An 18,181-nucleotide genomic window follows, 5' to 3' on the forward strand; every position below is an offset into this window, starting at 1 on the left:
TCAGAAAACTCTCACCGTACACAGTACTCCCAGCTTGTCCACGGCTATACTACTCTTCTATTGACAGTACCTTGCTTGGTTCACATTGCATGGTGAAGTATATCACATATACATTCAATCTGTAGAAGGAAAACAAAAATCTGTACCTTTTAAATTATTTGATATAGTTCTTCCCTTCCTATTGGGATAACAAGGCAGAAAAAGAGACCAAATTGGAGTGGTTTGAATGCCTGAATAATGTTATTATGATAATAGATTCCTACCTATATCCTGTACTCATTATGGTCTTGGATAGAAAGAAGAGTTGGATGTGAACACAAAATAAATCGCTCGGCCGCTCGCCTCCTCCTCCTCATGGTGTGACAATGGGCATGCTTTAATCATTCTATTTTCTGGGTGTTTTTATTTTTATTTATGCTCTGAATTGTATATAATAGAATCATTTCCCATAAAGACATCTTTATTTTTTATCTTGCCAAGCAAAGTGTAAATTTCAAGTCTTTAACCTTCTGTTCCAATGTGTTGGCACTATGCCCGTTTTTTACGCATGAGAAAAACAGGGTTAACCATGAGAGGATATTATACCTGCTTGGATTCTGCTGACAGTGCAAAGGTTTGCTGGTCGTTGGAGCCCATGTTGTGTTTGTATGGGGTTGATGGGCACTGAGCTGTGAAGTAAAGTCTTGGTCATGTGGATGGATGGGCGTCTTGTCGTTCTTTTCTCACTGCTTTCCAGTAAATCCAAGTGCATTAACTCAAGTACAATTTTGAGGTACTTGTACTTTATTTGGGTGTTTCCATTTTATGCAACTTTATACTCCACTACATTTATTTAACAGCTTTAGTTACTTTGTAGATTCAGGTTGTTAATACAAAATATAAATCAGCGAATAAATGCTGTTATATTGTAAAAAAGAAATTACCTGCAATATTAGTGATGCTTACACATGAATTATTATACATAATAAATAAATTAACAGCCATTTTTCATAATTAGTGCTTTTACTTAAGCAATATTTTTAATGCAGCAATATATAGTCACTAAAATGTAACTGTTGTCTGCCACACGGCCACAATATCCTGTGTAATATTAAAGCAACATGTCAGAGTCACTACCAGTGACTGCAGACTAAACTGTAATGTCAGTTTTAATTCAAGTTTAAATTAAAAATAAAAATAGTTATATGAGTGTATATTATTATTATTATTATTATTAGTAAAATAATAATAATAATAATAATAATAATATTAATAATATTATAATATGAATAATATGAATAATATAATAATAATAATAATAATATGAGTAATATAATAATAATAATAATATGAGTAATATAATAATAATAATAATAATAATAATAATAATAATAATATAATAATAATAATAATAATAATAATAATAATAATATGAGTAATATAATAATAATATTAATAATAATATAATAATAATTATAATTATAATTATAATAATAATTATAATAATAATAATAATAATAATAATAATAATAATAATAATAATAATAATAATAATAATAATAATAGTGGTATGTAGTTCCTCATGTCGTCCACCAGGTGGCGGTGCCGATCCACCGGAAACCATGAAGAAGTAGCGGCGGTGACGTAGGTCCAAGATGGCGGTGCAGGTGGAGTTGTGTTGCTTAGAAACTTTCCCCTCACACCTGAGTCCTCTGGATGTTTTGATATTAAAGTCACACCTGGACTCGGTTTTCCAGAATGACACCGATCCACCGACCGTCCTCTTCACCCCGCAGCGGCCTCAGGGCTCCGGGAGGCCGGGCATTTTACTGCGCGTTCACCCGACCACCGAAGAGGAGACTGCGGGCTCCCCCGGAACCGAATCTGAGAGCCGGGTCCGGCTGTTAACCAGCCGCCTCTTCCTGCGGCACCACGGGCTCCAGAGGCTCGGCAGCACGGGGACTGTCCGGGTTCTGGATCCAGTCCCCCTGGAGAGAGTGGTGCTGGGAGCCCGCAGCAGGCAGAGCCTCCGCTGGGCCGGAGCTGAGCAGTTCACCGGTGGGCTGCTGGAGCTCTGCCGCCCGGGACAGTGGCTGCTGGCCCGGCAGGGAGACCCCCTGCTGCTGCCCAGACACCTGCTGCAGGGAGACGACCCTGGACAGGTGAGACCCCGGAACAGGTTATATCCAGACTGAAGACTATAAACACTTTATTAATACTTCATCAACACGTCAGTCACTAAACTTCATCAGCTGCATTTCTGTGACTACAAATAATTAAATACTATATATATAATTATATATATATATATATATAGATATATATATAGATATATATATATATAATATAATATAATATATATATATATATATATATATATATATATATATATAATATATATATAATATATATATATATATATATATATATATATATAATATATATATATATATATATATATATATATATATATATATATATATATAATATATATATATATATTAGTCCTTATCCTGAAGTTTCCTTAAAGTTCTGAAATGTATACATTATATATTATATTATATTATATTATATTATATATTATGTGGCATGTATATGCAACAGCATCAACTCTTACTATCAACACTGTCAGATATTAAAATATTTCCGATAAACTTGTTATTAACTAGAAATATCATAACAGGGTTTGATAACTTTTGTTAAAGTTTATTAATATAATTGGAAAACAGAACAGCTGGTTTGATGAAGTGTTTTCTCTTCGGGTGCAGCAGCAGCTGTTGGAGCTGCTGGTGTTGGAGTGCAGTCCTGTAACGCAGGGACGGATCACCGCCGACACCTCTCTGGTTCTGACGGACTGCTGGGACTCGGTGGACCACCCAGCCGCCCCCCCACCCTGCAGACCGCTCAGATTGTGTGTGTCAGACTTCGCTCATTACGCCGATGGCCTCGGCGGGGGGCGATCCCTTCTCGACAACAGGAAGCTGCTGGGCTCGGGGTTCTCGGGCGTCCTGCAGGCGCTGGAGTGCAGGGTGGACGTCCGGGTGGTGGACGCTCAGCGCTGGCTCGGGGTCAAAGGTCAGCAGGGAGCTGCTGTGGACGTGGACAGCTGTGTGTTTGTGAGCAAACAGCTGCTTCTCAGGCTGGGGCTGTTTAACCAGGAGTGGGTGAAGCTGTCGAGGCCGGGCGCATCCTGCAGACCTCCTGCGGGTCACACTGACGTCCGGGCGGGCGACTGCAGACAGCGGCTGGTCTCTGTGCTGGTGGTGGATTTAACACCAGACCTGCAGAACCACGATGAAGTTGGTTTCATATCAGCAACTCTGTGGTTCAACATGACGGAAGGAGACGTGATCCCTGTGAACAGCTGCACGCTGAGGATGAAGGTGCAACTAAAGATCACTATCACGATGTAGACCCGTGCAGGACGCTAAATATCTGTTAAAGGTTAATCTCATTCTGAATTTAGTATTGCTCAAGATCTTATTCTACTGACTTAAGAAATCTTTGTTTGGTACAGATCCTCTCAAAAACATCACGTGATCATTTTAATATATTAATATATTATAGAATTATAATTCCCTCTAATATCATGAATCGTATCGCAATTGCAATATCGAAAATAAGTGCAATTAGTTTTTTTCAAAATTGTTCAACACAATCAATGAACACACTAGTGGTACCCAACCTAGGCGTGGGGGCCCCTGAGAGGGTCGTGAGGTGGGTATGTCTTTCATATCCTCAGCATTATTTCCGTCAGTACAACAAAACTATTTCTCCTTCACCAGTTTATCTTTCCACTTTTCTAGAACAATATTTCCTGCTGATTTTTCACATTAAAAGCCAATGCCAGAAGGCTTTTAATGTGAAAATCAGCAGGAAGTGTTGATGTTCTTTGATAAAGAAAAACCAGAACAAAGTATCATAATTGTTGAAATATAATGAGTTGTGTCCCATCATCCGGCTCTCTTGTTGTTTTGTCTCAGAGGTGGAGACCGTCTCCTCCGGCGCCCGGCGGGCATCACTCTGACAGTTTCTGTCGCTCGGCTTCTCCAGCGTTCGCCAGCGAGCTTCACATCCAGCCGGTCGTGTCTCCGCTGTACAACAACCTCAGCTGCTACGACAACCTGCTGTCTGAACACTTCAGGACGCCCAGGTCAGCCTCACATGCTGTGTCCCAGTTCCATAGTGCAAACTATCTGCATGTTATTAAGGTTATACTTAATAATGATTATTATGCTGTTACTGCACAAGAACATTCTTATATTATACCAACGCACGGGCAAGTCAAACAAAACGCTGTGCGATGGTTCCACCTGACTGACACTGAAGGACAGAGAGAGACAAAGATCCCTCTGAGCAACAGTTCAGTAAGAAGAAACTGGAAGCTGAACATCAACATGTGTGCAGATTCACACAGGAACTACTTCCTGTTTCAGTGTCAGGATCACAGTAAAGCCTCTAACAAGCAGGAACTAACAGGCAACGTGTTGCTTTATCAACATGTTCTTCAACCTTCACAATAAAAGGTTAGTCTAGTGTCAGCACTGCTGGAGCTGCATCAGGGAGCATCAGCTGAACTCTGGACGGACACGTCACAGTTCAAACCTTCAGTCTCACACTGAGTCGACTGCAGAGAAGAGAAACACACAGACTGAACATTTAGAGCCTGAACGCACCGTCGTGGTTCAGTAATGATCCAGGGTCTCCTACACTTGCAGCGCTGTGGGGACGTTTGAGTTGTTGAATTCTCTCGTCCTCTTTGTGTGCAGGCTGGTTTCAGAGGGAGACGTCCTGACAGTTCCAGCTGAACACCATCCCGACCTGCTGGAGAACAATTCAGAGGGAATACACAGGTACATGTGTCCACGTCTGTTCATCGGCCTGCTGAACACAGCAGAGCACATGCATGTGATTATTTATACTGTTTTGCTTTCTTAACATGTTGCTCGACATGTAAACAAGATTACGATGTAGAGTAAATATATAATTATAAAACAGATATTCAGATTTCTTTAGGAGAGTTAATCTCAACTAGTGCAGTTATGACTTGTGAACTGTCTTAAGCATCAATATGACGATCTACAGGAGAGGATGTAGTCCTACCTGTAATCAATAAACAATACATTAAACTCTCCGTCTTTAACTGTGTTGACCTGCTCAGTGTCTGCGTGACCTTTGACCTCCGCCAGGTGTCCAGTGCTGTTCTTTAAAGTGCAGAAGGTGTGTCCGTCTGCAGAGAGAGAAGAAGAAGAAGAAGAAGGAGGAGGAGAAGCTCACCTGGCTGACAGACAACACACCTCGCTATACATGGTGACCTTTGACCTTTGACGTGTGTCGGTGTGTGTCAGTGTGTGTCAGTGTGTGTGGTTGCGTTCCAAATCACATACTTTTAGTATGTACAGCAGCGGCCCTCACAAAGTCCTGCATACATTCAGGACATACTACTTTGTCATAACATGAACTTGAGCGTTGATCAAATATCTGCTGTGCAAAGGATTGTGGGTCAGAATAACCAGAAGCGTCTGCTGGCTTGTAGTGCAGACTGACCGGATGCAGGACGACATCCTGGTATTTTTGGCAAACTTTATTTGACATACTATGTGTTGGGACGCACTAAAGTACAAGTGGTGATGAGCTGTGATACTCTAAATACTAAGTGTGTGTGTGTCCTCAGCAAGCATCCACCAGCAGCCCCGCCCCCTGCCTCTCTGTGGAGGGTCCGTCTCTGTGGAGCAGTCTGTCTCCTCCGGGCCTCATCAAGACCGTGGAGCTCCTCAGCAGCATCATCCTGCCACACCTGCACCACAGGTAACTCCCCGCTCTGCTTGCAGCTCAGACAGGAAGTGTAATAGAGAGACGCATGATGGGACATGGGATCAGTGATGTCATTGTTTTGTGTGGTTCTAGCAGCTCCCTGTCTGCCTGCACCGTCCTCCTTCATGGTCCTGCAGGAAGTGGGAAAATGACAGCGGTCAGCGCGGCGAGTCGCAGACTGAACCTCCACCTGCTAAAGGTACGACTTCTTCTTCTTCTTCTTCTTCTTCTTCTTCTTCTTCTTCTTCTTCTTCTTCTTCTTGGTAGATTAGTAGTGAGTAAGGTATTGTATAATATAAGCACATTATATGTGAGTGTGTACAAACCTGCTGCTGTTACACTTCCTGTTTCCTGTGTGCAGGTGGACTGTGTGAGTGTGTGCGCTGACACTCCTGCAGCCTCGGAGGTGAAGCTGACCTCGGTGTTTCAGCGGGCCGACGCCATGCAGCCCTGCGTCCTGCTGCTCAGGAACCTGCAGCTCCTGCTCCGACCTCGAGGTGGCGCCGAGGAGGACGGCAGAGTCCAGGCCGCGCTCAGCCAGCTGCTCCACAGCGCCCCCACCAGGTGACTGACTGCATCCAACCCTCATGCTGGAACACTGATCTGTGACTCTTGATGGAGGGTGTCCACATACAACAAACAACTCGTATAAAATACATCTGAACATTTATGTTTGTTGTCTTTATTTAAACAATGACACGAGTAGAATAAGTATCTTTATTATTTAGTACTTAATGGTGTAAATTCCTCAGAACGCCGTCATCTGAACCAGAACTCACAGAATCACAGCTGGAGTGGATTAAAAGTTGATCAGTGGATTTAGTTGAAGTGAAACTGAGGCAGTGGACGAGCTCTCAGAGATCTCGCAGCCGTTTGTTTGTAATGAATCCTGAGTGTATAACGTCTCAGAGGTCGTCTTTGTGTTTCAGTGTGATGGTGGTGGCGACGGTCTGCAGACCTCGGGAGCTGTCTGCAAGTGTCATGGCAGCGTTTGTCCACCAGGTGGCGTTGGAGAGTCCCACCGAGGAGCAGCGGCGCTCCATGCTGGTCAGCCTGAGCCGAGACCTCCACCTGGGGAGAGACGTGAACCTGGAGAGACTCTCCAAACTCACCGCGGTACGTCACTGTTAATGTTCACACCAAAGAAATGAAAACGCCTCAAGAGAAGAACTCGAGAGAAGAACTCGATAGAAGAACTCTAGACAAGAACTCGAGAGAAGAACTCGAGAGAAGAACTTGAGAGAAGAACTCGATAGAAGAACTCTAGACAAGAACTCGAGAGAAGAACTCGAGAGAAGAACTCGATAGAAGAACTCGATAGAAGAACTCTAGAGAAGAACTCGAGAGAAGAACTCTAGAGAAGAACTCTAGAGAAGAACTCTAGAGAAGAACTCGAGAGAAGAACTCTAGAGAAGAACCCGATAGAAGAACTTGAGAGAAGAACTCTAGAGAAGAACTCGATAGAAGAACTCTAGAGAAGAACTCGATAGAAGAACTCGAGAGAAGAACTCGATAGAAGAACTCGATAGAAGAACTCGATAGAAGAACTCGATAGAAGAACTCTAGAGAAGAACTCGAGGGAAGAACTCGAGAGAAGAACTCGAGGGAAGAACTCGAGAGAAGAACTCTAGAGAAGAACTCGAGAGAAGAACTCGAGAGAAGAACTCGATAGAAGAACTCGATAGAAGAACTCTAGAGAAGAACTCTAGACAAGAACTCGAGAGAAGAACTCTAGAGAAGAACTCTAGACAAGAACTCGAGAGAAGAACCCGATAGAAGAACTCGAGAGAAGAACTCGAGAGAAGAACTCTAGAGAAGAACTCGATAGAAGAACTCTAGAGAAGAACTCGATAGAAGAACTCGAGAGAAGAACTCGATAGAAGAACTCGATAGAAGAACTCGATAGAAGAACTCGAGAGAAGAACTCGAGAGAAGAACTCGAGAGAAGAACTCGAGAGAAGAACTCGAGGGAAGAACTCGAGAGAAGAACTCGAGAGAAGAACTCGAGAGAAGAACTCGAGAGAAGAACTCGATAGAAGAACTCGATAGAAGAACTCTAGAGAAGAACTCTAGACAAGAACTCGAGAGAAGAACTCTAGACAAGAACTCGAGAGAAGAACTCTAGAGAAGAACCCGATAGAAGAACTCGAGAGAAGAACTCGAGAGAAGAACTCTAGAGAAGAACTCGATAGAAGAACTCTAGAGAAGAACTCGATAGAAGAACTCGAGAGAAGAACTCGAGAGAAGAACTCGATAGAAGAACTCGAGAGAAGAACTCGAGAGAAGAACTCGAGAGAAGAACTCTAGAGAAGAACTCCAGAGAAGAACTCTAGAGAAGAACTCTAGAGAAGAACTCCAGAGAAGAACTCTAGAGAAGAACTCCAGAGAAGAACTCCAGAGAAGAACTCTAGAGCGCGCAAACCTCCGCTTCACGCGTTCCTCGACTGGTTCCATTTCCCGAGATGGGAAGTTCTTCCCAAAAGTTCTGTCTCGCAATGTTAACGAAAGTGAAACATAATTTGTGTGGTTCTTCCTTTGCTTCACCCGTCCCACAAGTTTCATGGAAATCGGGCAGGAATATTGTAACCCTGCTGACGAACACACAAACATAATACCAGAGGGGTGCAAAGGGTATTTAAATCTATTTAAATCTTCATCACTGATTCCTCCTCCTCTTCCTCCTCAGGGGTTTGTGTTGGGGGATCTGAGTGCTCTGCTTGTCGAGGCTGGTCGAGCGGCCTGTCGGAGGCTGATCCAAACCTGGTGAGACTAAAGACAAATGAGGCGACTCTATAGTTCTGAGCACAAACAGACTAATAAATAAAGAATGGACTCATGGTATTAAGAGTGTGTGTGCGTGTGCGCAGTGTTGGCCGGCAGGAGGAGGATCTGTGCTCCAGTGGAGTCTCCATCCTGAACCTGGACTTCACCTCCGCCCTGGAGACCCTGCAGGACGTCCTGTCCACGGCCATCGGAGCCCCCAAGGTGACGATACAACGGGCCTCTAAATAAATCAAGCGGTCCGATGTTGTGTCCTCTGCTCTCTGTGACTCTCGCCCTGCGGCTGTGTGTGAACAGATCCCTGATGTGCGTTGGGAGGACGTTGGAGGTCTGCAGCAGGTGAAGAAGGAGATCCTTGACACAGTCCAGCTTCCTCTGCAGCGTCCAGAGCTCCTGTCTCTGGGTCTGAGCCGGACCGGAGTCCTGCTGTACGGACCACCAGGAACGGGGAAAACTCTGCTGGCCAAAGCCGTCGCTACAGAGTGCTCCATGACCTTCCTCAGGTAGGAACACTCTGCAACCAAAGAGAGAGTCATCCTCATATGGGACATTTAGCAGAACACAAGCCTCTAAAGAATATAACGTCCCGGTAGAAGCAGGAGAAACGATCAAAACGATGTTTGTGTGTTTCAGTGTTAAAGGTCCAGAGCTCATCAACATGTACGTGGGTCAGAGTGAAGAGAACATCAGAGAAGGTCGGTCTCACTTAAAGGACCATTCTGGTGTTTAAAAATATATAAAGGTGTACTCACCGAGGTAACATCTGAGATCAGTGAGCGTGTGTGTTGTGTTCAGTGTTCTGCAGGGCGCGATCTGCAGCGCCGTGTGTCGTCTTCTTTGATGAGCTGGACTCTCTGGCTCCCAGCAGGGGGCGCAGTGGAGACTCTGGAGGGGTGATGGACAGGTGAGATACCTGCACGACGAGGCAAGATTTTAATTGTCTCTTTTATTGTGAAGCAGGATCAATAAAGTTTGATTGAATCTTCTCGTACAGAGTCGTGTCGCAGCTGCTGGCCGAGCTCGACGCTCTGCAGTCGTCCGTCGGGGTTTTTGTGATCGGAGCCACAAACCGTCCAGACCTGCTGGACCAATCACTGCTGAGGCCCGGCAGGTCAGAGGTCACACACACACACACACACACACACACACATACACCGTGTACAATATTTAATGTGGCTAAGGAAGTTTTCGTCTCTCCTGAAGTAAAAGTCGTGTTTCAGATATTTTCTTCTTCTGCACGTTTCCAAAAACCTCAGAATTGACATGTTTCCCAAATGTAATATTGTATACTGTAATAATGTATAAATATGTGCACATGTGGAATAAACCGGTGACCAGATGTTTCCCTTTGTGTCTTCTTCAGGTTTGATAAACTCGTCTATGTTGGAATCAACGAGGACCGAGACTCTCAGCTGCAGGTTCTGCAGGCCATCCTCAGAAAGTAAGAGCTGCTCCCCCTGCTGGAGACTTTAGGTTTTAAAAACACTCACACATGTAAACAGCAGCTCAAACAGGTTCTCTGTAGTGAAACTTGATTTCAGGTATTAATGCAACAGTTTAAAATGAAGATCCTCGTAATACATTTAAAACCAGTATAATTCTGTGTTCCTGTAGATTCTGAGATGTTTGAGGGGTTTCGTGTCCCAAAAGTAAATAAATGTTGTGTTCAGGTTCCAGGTGGACTCTGCTGTGGACCTGCAGCAGGTGGTGGCTCGCTGCCCCGATCACATGACCGGCGCCGACCTGTACGCTCTCTGTTCGGACGCCATGACGGCCGCCATCAAGAGGAAGATCTCCCTCATCGACGACGGTAAGAAAACACCACGTCCAACAGGAAGTGAGCTCAAACTCACTTCCTGTCCTGAAAGGTTGATCCTTTTCAGTGCACTCATTAATATACTGCAAACAGTTCTAACATCACAATATTCATCGTCACATTTTTATCTGCTTCTGTTTCACACAACATAAAACATAATTAACTTTTTATTTCAAAGCAGCAGATGTGAGCAAAGAGAAACATGAGAATGGGACATAATGGTTTAAATAAAGGCTTCAATAAAAACAAAAATTCTATGATTTACAGACGTCTCTTTATGTATCCATGGCCACAGACCCACCGGCGTTTTCAGTCCTAAATGGCGGCAACGGCCATCGAGCGCAGGTGGGCAAAAAAGAGCCAGTTTGTGTCCTTGTTTCTATTGTTTCTCTTTATCGTTTGTCTGTTTCTCTCTCCCTTTCTCCGCCTCTCTACTACCTGTCTCTCTTTCCCTCTCTCACCTGTCTGTCTCTCAGGTCTGGACTCAGAGGACTCTCCTCTCCTCGTCTCCGTTGAGGATTTCTCTTCAGCGTTAGAAAACTTCAAGCCGTCGGTTTCGGACAAGGAGCTGCTGAGATACAGAAGCATTCAACAGAAACTCTCTGCAAAGTAGAAACTGAGGAGGTTCTCGCTCCAACAGAACATACGGACGGGGTTAAAGGTCTAATGTAAAGTGCAATCAACATTGTAAAATACTGTAATTTATGTAAAGTTAATTTATAAAATTGTGAAATATAATTATTAAATACAGAAGTTGACTAATGAAACCAGACGTGAGATTTCAGTTTTTTTTCCTCATGGAAGCACCTCAACTACATCTGCTGTCAGATCAGCTTAACTATAATTAATAATAATATATATTTATTTATAATAAATATATATTTATTACAAATAAATATGTATAAATAAATATGTATTATAAATAAATATGTATGTATTATAAATAAATATATATTTATTATAAATAAATATAAATATATATTTATTATAATAAATATATATTATATTTATATATATATATATATATATATATATTATATATATATATATATATATATATATATATATATATATATATATATATATATATATATATATATATATATATATATATATATATATATATATATACATATTTATTATATATAAATATACATATTTATTATATATAAATATACATATTTATTATAAATATTTCTAATTATCATTGTGATTAATTGATAATTGAATCAGGTGGAGGATTTCTTCACACACCAAAGTCTAACATGTTTAATTTGGCTTTTAACAAATCTTTTTTTATTATTAACCATCACTGCAGTACACTGCCTCATACTATTATTAGTGTAATCTTACCCAGTGTTAAATATGACGACTTAATCACACATGTATATTTAATATTGTAAACAAATGCTTTTTAAAGGCACGATGGGTCTTAAGCCTCCTAAGTGGTTTGTTTTGCCCCCCTCTGTTTAAGCTTTATGTATCTTTAGAAAAAAAGCAAAACCAACAACATTACTGGCTGAGACATGTGACTGTGGTTGTCGTGGGCAGTGAGAGAGAATGAGAGAGAGCGCTGCAAGCCTCAAACAGTTGTTTTGGAAGAGAACTGTTCATAAATTCAAAATATATTTAGCGCTCCGATAGTGCTACGTTCTTACGTGAGTGCCAATAAATGTATTCTTTCATTTTTAAACGGTAGCTTTATGTTGTTATTTAGCATTTCTGAGGCATGTTGCATGGTAAGATTAATGCATTTTATTTTGTGAAAATAATTTCCCCCTCGCAATTTTGTTAACTGCCCCCCTCAGTCTTCATCCTGGCGCCGGGCCTGGTCGGGTCACATCGTCACACAGACATTTAAAACTAGAATCCAGGTGTGAAGAAATGTTGAGATTAAAGAAAAAGTCATGAAACTTTAAACAATGATGCTGATTTTATCATTTTTGTCAAAACAAAAAAATGAAGTCATTTCTTAAGTCATTATTAATAGTTCTACTAAATGCAACTGTAGAGCATAAAGAAGTTAAGAGATTCAATCATAATACACTTTCATTATCAAACACATTCTACATTTCACTGCAGTTGTCATAAAACTTAATCGATTTGGCAGCTGTTGAGTCTTTGCTTCACAAAGTCATGACATGCCGAGATGCTAAGCTATATACAGCTAGCCACTTTTATTTTTTAATCTTCAAAACATCAGAATCACCTCAACAAATAAAGCAGTATATAGAGGAACCCCCAAAGAATTAGATGCAATCTAATGTTCATTTTTGACACTCGATCAAAACCAGGAAGTAGCTACAACCCAAAATGTCTAGAGTGGAAATGAATTATGTCACAGTTGTAACGCAGTCGACAGTTAAACAACGCAGATTTACTGAGAGCAGCATTGCTAAACAAAAAAACACCTGAAGGGTTTTGTAGTCGTGCTGTTCTCCCGCTTGTATTCCCTTCAAAATCTAAACTCCTAGCTAGCGTTAGCATGCTAACCTGAATATTTGCAGGCCAGCTTTCACATTCTGCTGTAAAAACCTTGTAAAATGGTAAGAAGTAATAATTTAGTAACACTACTACGAAACATCTGGTAGAGTAGTTGAGCCACTTAGCCGTCTTCTACTGTAAAGTTATACATAAAGGAACGGTTAGCAAAGCTAGCTAAGTTAGCATAATTGGCTGTTGCCCGTACATTCCTCCCTGACAGATTCAGCCCCTCCATCATAGTTACTGATGCATTGCTTCTACCTCATGTAAACATTTTTATCATATATTATTAATCACGAAAAATTCTTACTTCCTATCCTAGACCTCGCTACTTGTTAGCTATGAAGCTAGTTTTGGCTAGTAAGTGCTAACCTTTGGTTAGCTACAGGGCTGTCACTTTTCAACAGGAATTCAGTATCATTCAAACGTGGGAAAAATGTTGTTTGATTTCTAATGACCACCGCAAATAAAACATGTAATTCTACAGCTTAGCATTAGGCTATTAGCCTGTTCTTATTCTATACAACAAGATTATTAATTTTTTTAAATGACAGCCCTGTCTATCGTAGCACATTGTAGGCAGTTAACAAAAACAAAGTTCAGCGATCATGAAGGTACGATAGCTACCATGTGGTCTGCATCAGTTTGGCCGATATCTAATTAATTTAATTGAAAGAATTGTGATCTTACAATCACAGCATCAGATTTAAAGGTTTTTATATTTATCAGTTTTTATTATATTCTAAAATTGTGAGAATATAGGCTACTAAGAAAGGAGTAATGGGGCAGTGACAGTGTAAATAGAGATCAGTATCAGTAGCATTGGCAGTTGGCTCTTACCTGCTTTACGCTAATAAAAAACTTTTTCTTTGCTAGCTAGGTAGCCGGACCGTGCAGATTTTCGAAATAAATTCCCAGAACTTTATTTAAGCAATCTTTGTAGCAGAACTGACTTTGCAACAAAACATAGCAACAGAGCCTCGCCTCAACATGGCAAAGTAAAGAAGAAATAGTCAAATCTGAATACGCCTACAAGAGTAAAGATATCCAGAACCTTCTGAAATGTGTTGGTGGATTACACATAACTTCATTTTATCAATCCTGTTAATCAGTACAAATATCCGGTGACACTTTATATTAAGTCAGTAGTTTATTTTCTTTGATATCACTTTTTACAGCAGGTCGATATGGTTAACAAAGACTAGGTTTCCTTTGATGGATGTCACTAGGAACATTTTAAAAATGGCCTGAAATAAAGATTCATCAGATATCTTAAAATTTAGTTTTTTTTTAAATGTTGAATGACAAGCAAAAAATACTACAAGTAGAGAACTTAATATAAAGTGTTACCATGTTAGATTCAGCTCAACATGCTGGATGATTTGGTTTTTAAGTGAATCCATCATCATTGCGAAGCGACTACCATACGACTGCCACACATCCACCAGGACATAACCACACAAACACCTCGAAGAATGGGAATCTGGAGAAACTTAAAATAGTTGGCAAGAAAAGGACTAAATATTGCCATGGGTTAGGGTTAGCGTTCTTGCTGGTCACGTGATGATGTTACAGTTAGCCATCTTGCTAAAGCTAGCTAACTGTAAAACTGTAATTATTCTGATGAGGTGTATTAATTAAAACGGCGTCTCTGGTGGTGTTGAACAAAATGAGACTGAAGGCTTCACTTGGTCAAAAGAAAAAATGCGTACCATTTTATTTAATACTTTTTGTTCCATATAATGCTTCAAATAAATCAAAGTAGTTTCTAAGCACACCATTACACCCCTGTTCTTCAGTGTAAATCAGTATAAAGATGTTCACATTGATCTCTGACTTCCTAATATCTGATCTGGTGATATAACGGTCCTCTCTCAACCAACAACGTTCTTAGTCAAATCCTATTAAAAGGACATTTTTGGCTCGATGCAATTTAAATTTGCGTAAATGTTTCTGCGATGTAGCTTCTGAAGTTCCATCTCCTGAGGCTTGTAAGAGAACATAATATAATGTTGGTGAGATTCAAACATCCCACATGAGACTCTCCATCGTCTGTGGTAACCATGTGGTTATGATTACGTCCTGACAAACGCAACGAATATTAAGCGTTTTGTTCCAAAACTTATTCTACCCACTTTATGAAAAATAAAATGGAAAAAAAAACATTAAGTTTGTCTAAAACCTAGAAGCTCGAGTCTGCAAATGTCTCATTTAGTCAAATAAAGACTTCAAGTTCCTCGACTGCATGTCCTGCAACAACAGCACAGATAATGAAGCGAAACAGTGATTAGCACGATGCAGTGTCTGAATCTCGAATTTACTCATTTTCATACCATCAAGGATTGAATAATGAAAACATTCACATTTTGTGGTGCATGTCATGTGACGCTTCGTATTGAATGGAAGCCATGGATGCATAAGAAATAGATACCGAACCCAAAGATGGCGCCTATTCAACACAATGAAAACTGCTCGCCTGGCGCATTCCCCAAAAAGGTTTTCTAGCTTCCCGGTTAACTTTGGCGTCATGCGGCCCACTCAATATGCGCCCGACCCATAGACTTTACATTTTGATGACGTAGCAGGTTTTAAAATGTATTTTCTCTGCTCGAGGAAAGTTTTACAAATATGAACCCTCCATGGATCAAAGATTCATAATTGACCTTGTTTGCACTTCAACGTGTCCTGTCAACAGTTTACAGTTTTATAATGGTGGTCTATGGGGAAAATGCTTTTTGGGCATTGGAAGCAAGGCTGAGCGCGGCGCCGTACCCACGTCTTATTGTACATTCATGGTGTAAGCGAGCTACTTGTTAAGTTTCTATCTGACAGAAGAATGTGAGGCAGCAGTTGGCGTCCCGTCAGAGTTTAATCAGCAGCTGGTTTGGACTCTTCTGAGACTCAAACACACGGACCTGGAAACCTGAAAGAGGCTGAACTGAGAACACAGGGACAGTTTGTGTTGGGATGGGAATGATGTACAAGCCACAGTCATTACAGTCTAATGAGCCAAAACAGATGTATATTTCGAGAGAGGGGGTGAAGCCGTAGTCCAGGTCTGGGTGTAACCCGGATTAATCTGTCTCAATCTCTGTGGTTCGTCCTCTTGCTTCACTCTGTTTTGTGGTTCCTGGATTTTAGTTCGTTGCTGGGGCAAAGATCCAACACACAGGTCTTCCTTTTCTTTGTCTTCCATGTCTCACGAGCAGATCCTCTCCTTTAAGGTCTCAGGTGAAGTGGGGCATCCGGCTGCAGGTTCTGGAAGAGAGGGAACGTTGGGTTTTTGATGGACCGTCTTTTCACTCAGACTGTTTTCTTTGTTCACTTTTATTGAGCAGAGAAAACAAGCAGACAGGTGGGGGAAAAAGACAAACTTCTTTGGGAAAAATTCATGATTTCAGAACTTTTTCTAACCAACAACCACAAGCTGGACACAAAACCCCATGAAAACCACAGAAGAAGAATGAAAACTCTTCTAGCTGATTGTGGTGTGAGGTTATGTCCCGGCAACTTTCGGGAAAGATGTTGGTCAGCGTGTCCCGTCTCATGTTTCAAGTCAGTGTCTGACTTTTTAAAAATTAAACCCACCATCCAGGAGCGGACTACCCCGATTATAAAACAGCTGTTTTGGACTGAAGCATGAAATAAAAAAATTAAAGCAAAACGTTAATTCCACCTTTGATACCTGTGAAATCGCTTATTAACGTACCGCATACTGCCTACTAAATTAACGATTAAGTGTGTCATTACCAGCAGAAGGTTCACACTGATATACACGAGCAATACGTCTTCTCTGCGTCACATGACGCGTCAACTTCACTCACCATCATTAATAACTATTTTATCAAAAAGTTCATTTGATTATTTAAACCGTCTTCCTCGGCAAGTCCGCCTTTGGATGGTTGAGTACGTCCAGAAAGCTCACAGCTCATACTTATTGCTAATCTAGTATACACCGGTAATTATTGCGTACAAGAAATCCACATATTCAATATTATGTCATATTAAGTATGAGTAATATGTTATTATGCGATTTCGAACACGTTCATCCAGCTGTTTGACGGGTGATTTGTTCTGTTTCTACTCTAAAGACGCCTGAAGAAGATCCGTTTACAGAAAAACTAAACACTAAATTAGGCTGGACAAACAACCCACAATGCAACAGTCTGTAGTACTCTCACCATTCAACAGAACATCTGATCTCATGAACGCATAGATTTCTCGTATATAATAAGATCCTTTAGAAGTAATAGCCAGAAAAATATTTAGGTTTAGCACTCACGTGACTCTGCTCGCCTGTGTGTGTGTGTGTGTGTGTGTGTGTGTGTGTGTGTGTGTGTGCAACCCAACCTGCACACCAGCCCTGGCATCGATTACGATTTTTTTTAACCTGACAGATATTTAATGAGATTCAGTGTCTTATATAACATTATTAGAAACATATTTAACTCCAGCCAGGACTTTGAATTAATCTGGATTATAATCATAATTTTCCAGTTCTGACGTTATTCTGTGTGTGCAGCTCTATCGTAACCAATTTCTGTCAACTTTACGTTTTCATCCTTTTTAACCACTCGCTGTGTTTCCGTTGATGGTCGGGTTCAGCATTCCTCCATGCAACATAAGCCATATTTACCGCTTACGTGGCCTTTGCTACTTTTGTGCGCTTCATCCTTTTCCTCCTCATGAGGGTCACCTGAGGCCTCTTCAACCCTGCGATCAGCAGCAGCAACCTGGGCCGCGACTTGGTGAGCCAGCTTCTCAGTAGCGTCCCCTTGGGAAACCTGCAGGAACATAAGGAGTCTGTTACAGCCAGGACACCCACAGAATCAGGATGATATTAATACTCCCTGGTTATTGGCCACTTAGTTTATAAAACCATAAAGATAATATAGAGTGGTGCAGGGACGACAGATCTTTGGAAGTTAGCATCGCCCTGGTTCCCTCGAGAAAAAGCTAATGGGACTTTTCCATTGGATTTTGGATTATTACAGAAAATAAACTCTGTGGCAAACGAACGTTTATGATACTTACACGTTTTGTTCAGAAAGATAATCTTCAGAAGATGAACACCACTTGTATGATTTTTGAAGCGTAAATGCAATCGCCAGAATTAAAAAGCTAACGTTAGGCTACACCGCGGGCGCACGACTTCACGTAACCACCACTAAACTAAAGGCTTGTGATCGCCGAGATGACGTTTAGTCGCCTCACTTAGCTACTCGTTAGCAATCGCCGTTTTTAAGACAAATTGAAGATTCAGAAATTCACGAGTGGGATATTTACGGACGTATTTTTTGTCGTAGA

General features: G+C 41.2%; 1 protein-coding gene across 6 annotated transcripts; it reads left to right on the plus strand.

Moving 5' to 3' along the window:
• Window positions 1–1,591: 1,591 nt before the first annotated feature.
• Window positions 1,592–11,157, plus strand: LOC115005837 (peroxisome assembly factor 2-like). 6 transcript variants are annotated; one of them, XM_029427800.1, is made up of 19 exons: window positions 1,592–2,141; window positions 2,748–3,362; window positions 3,963–4,132; window positions 4,749–4,832; window positions 5,169–5,289; window positions 5,654–5,787; window positions 5,887–5,992; window positions 6,155–6,357; window positions 6,723–6,909; window positions 8,480–8,556; window positions 8,661–8,778; window positions 8,872–9,077; window positions 9,208–9,269; window positions 9,370–9,478; window positions 9,569–9,685; window positions 9,938–10,015; window positions 10,245–10,384; window positions 10,658–10,735; window positions 10,867–11,157. In XM_029427800.1, the coding sequence occupies exons 1-19, from the start codon at window positions 1,635–1,637 to the stop codon at window positions 11,001–11,003; spliced, it is 3,249 nt and encodes a 1,082-aa protein (XP_029283660.1). In that variant the 5' UTR covers window positions 1,592–1,634; the 3' UTR covers window positions 11,004–11,157. The 6 variants fall into 6 exon arrangements, with proteins under 6 accessions (XP_029283660.1, XP_029283666.1, XP_029283663.1 ...); XM_029427806.1 differs by having other exon boundaries at window positions 10,686–10,735; XM_029427803.1 differs by having other exon boundaries at window positions 5,890–5,992.
• The last annotated feature ends 7,024 nt before the right edge of the window (window positions 11,158–18,181 follow it).

Source organism: Cottoperca gobio, unplaced genomic scaffold, assembly GCF_900634415.1.
Source record: "Cottoperca gobio unplaced genomic scaffold, fCotGob3.1 fCotGob3_378arrow_ctg1, whole genome shotgun sequence".
NCBI lineage: Eukaryota > Metazoa > Chordata > Actinopteri > Perciformes > Bovichtidae > Cottoperca > Cottoperca gobio.

Excerpts from the sequence above, each read along its gene's own strand:
- LOC115005837 (XM_029427800.1), top strand. The coding sequence starts at position 1,635 with ATGGCGGTGCAGGTGGAGTTGTGTTGCTTAGAAACTTTCCCCTCACAC. Across the intron at positions 8,557-8,660 it reads CGGAGGCTGATCCAAACCTG|TGTTGGCCGGCAGGAGGAGG; the intron begins GTGAGACTAAAG and ends GCGTGTGCGCAG. Across the intron at positions 9,078-9,207 it reads TGCTCCATGACCTTCCTCAG|TGTTAAAGGTCCAGAGCTCA; the intron begins GTAGGAACACTC and ends TGTGTGTTTCAG.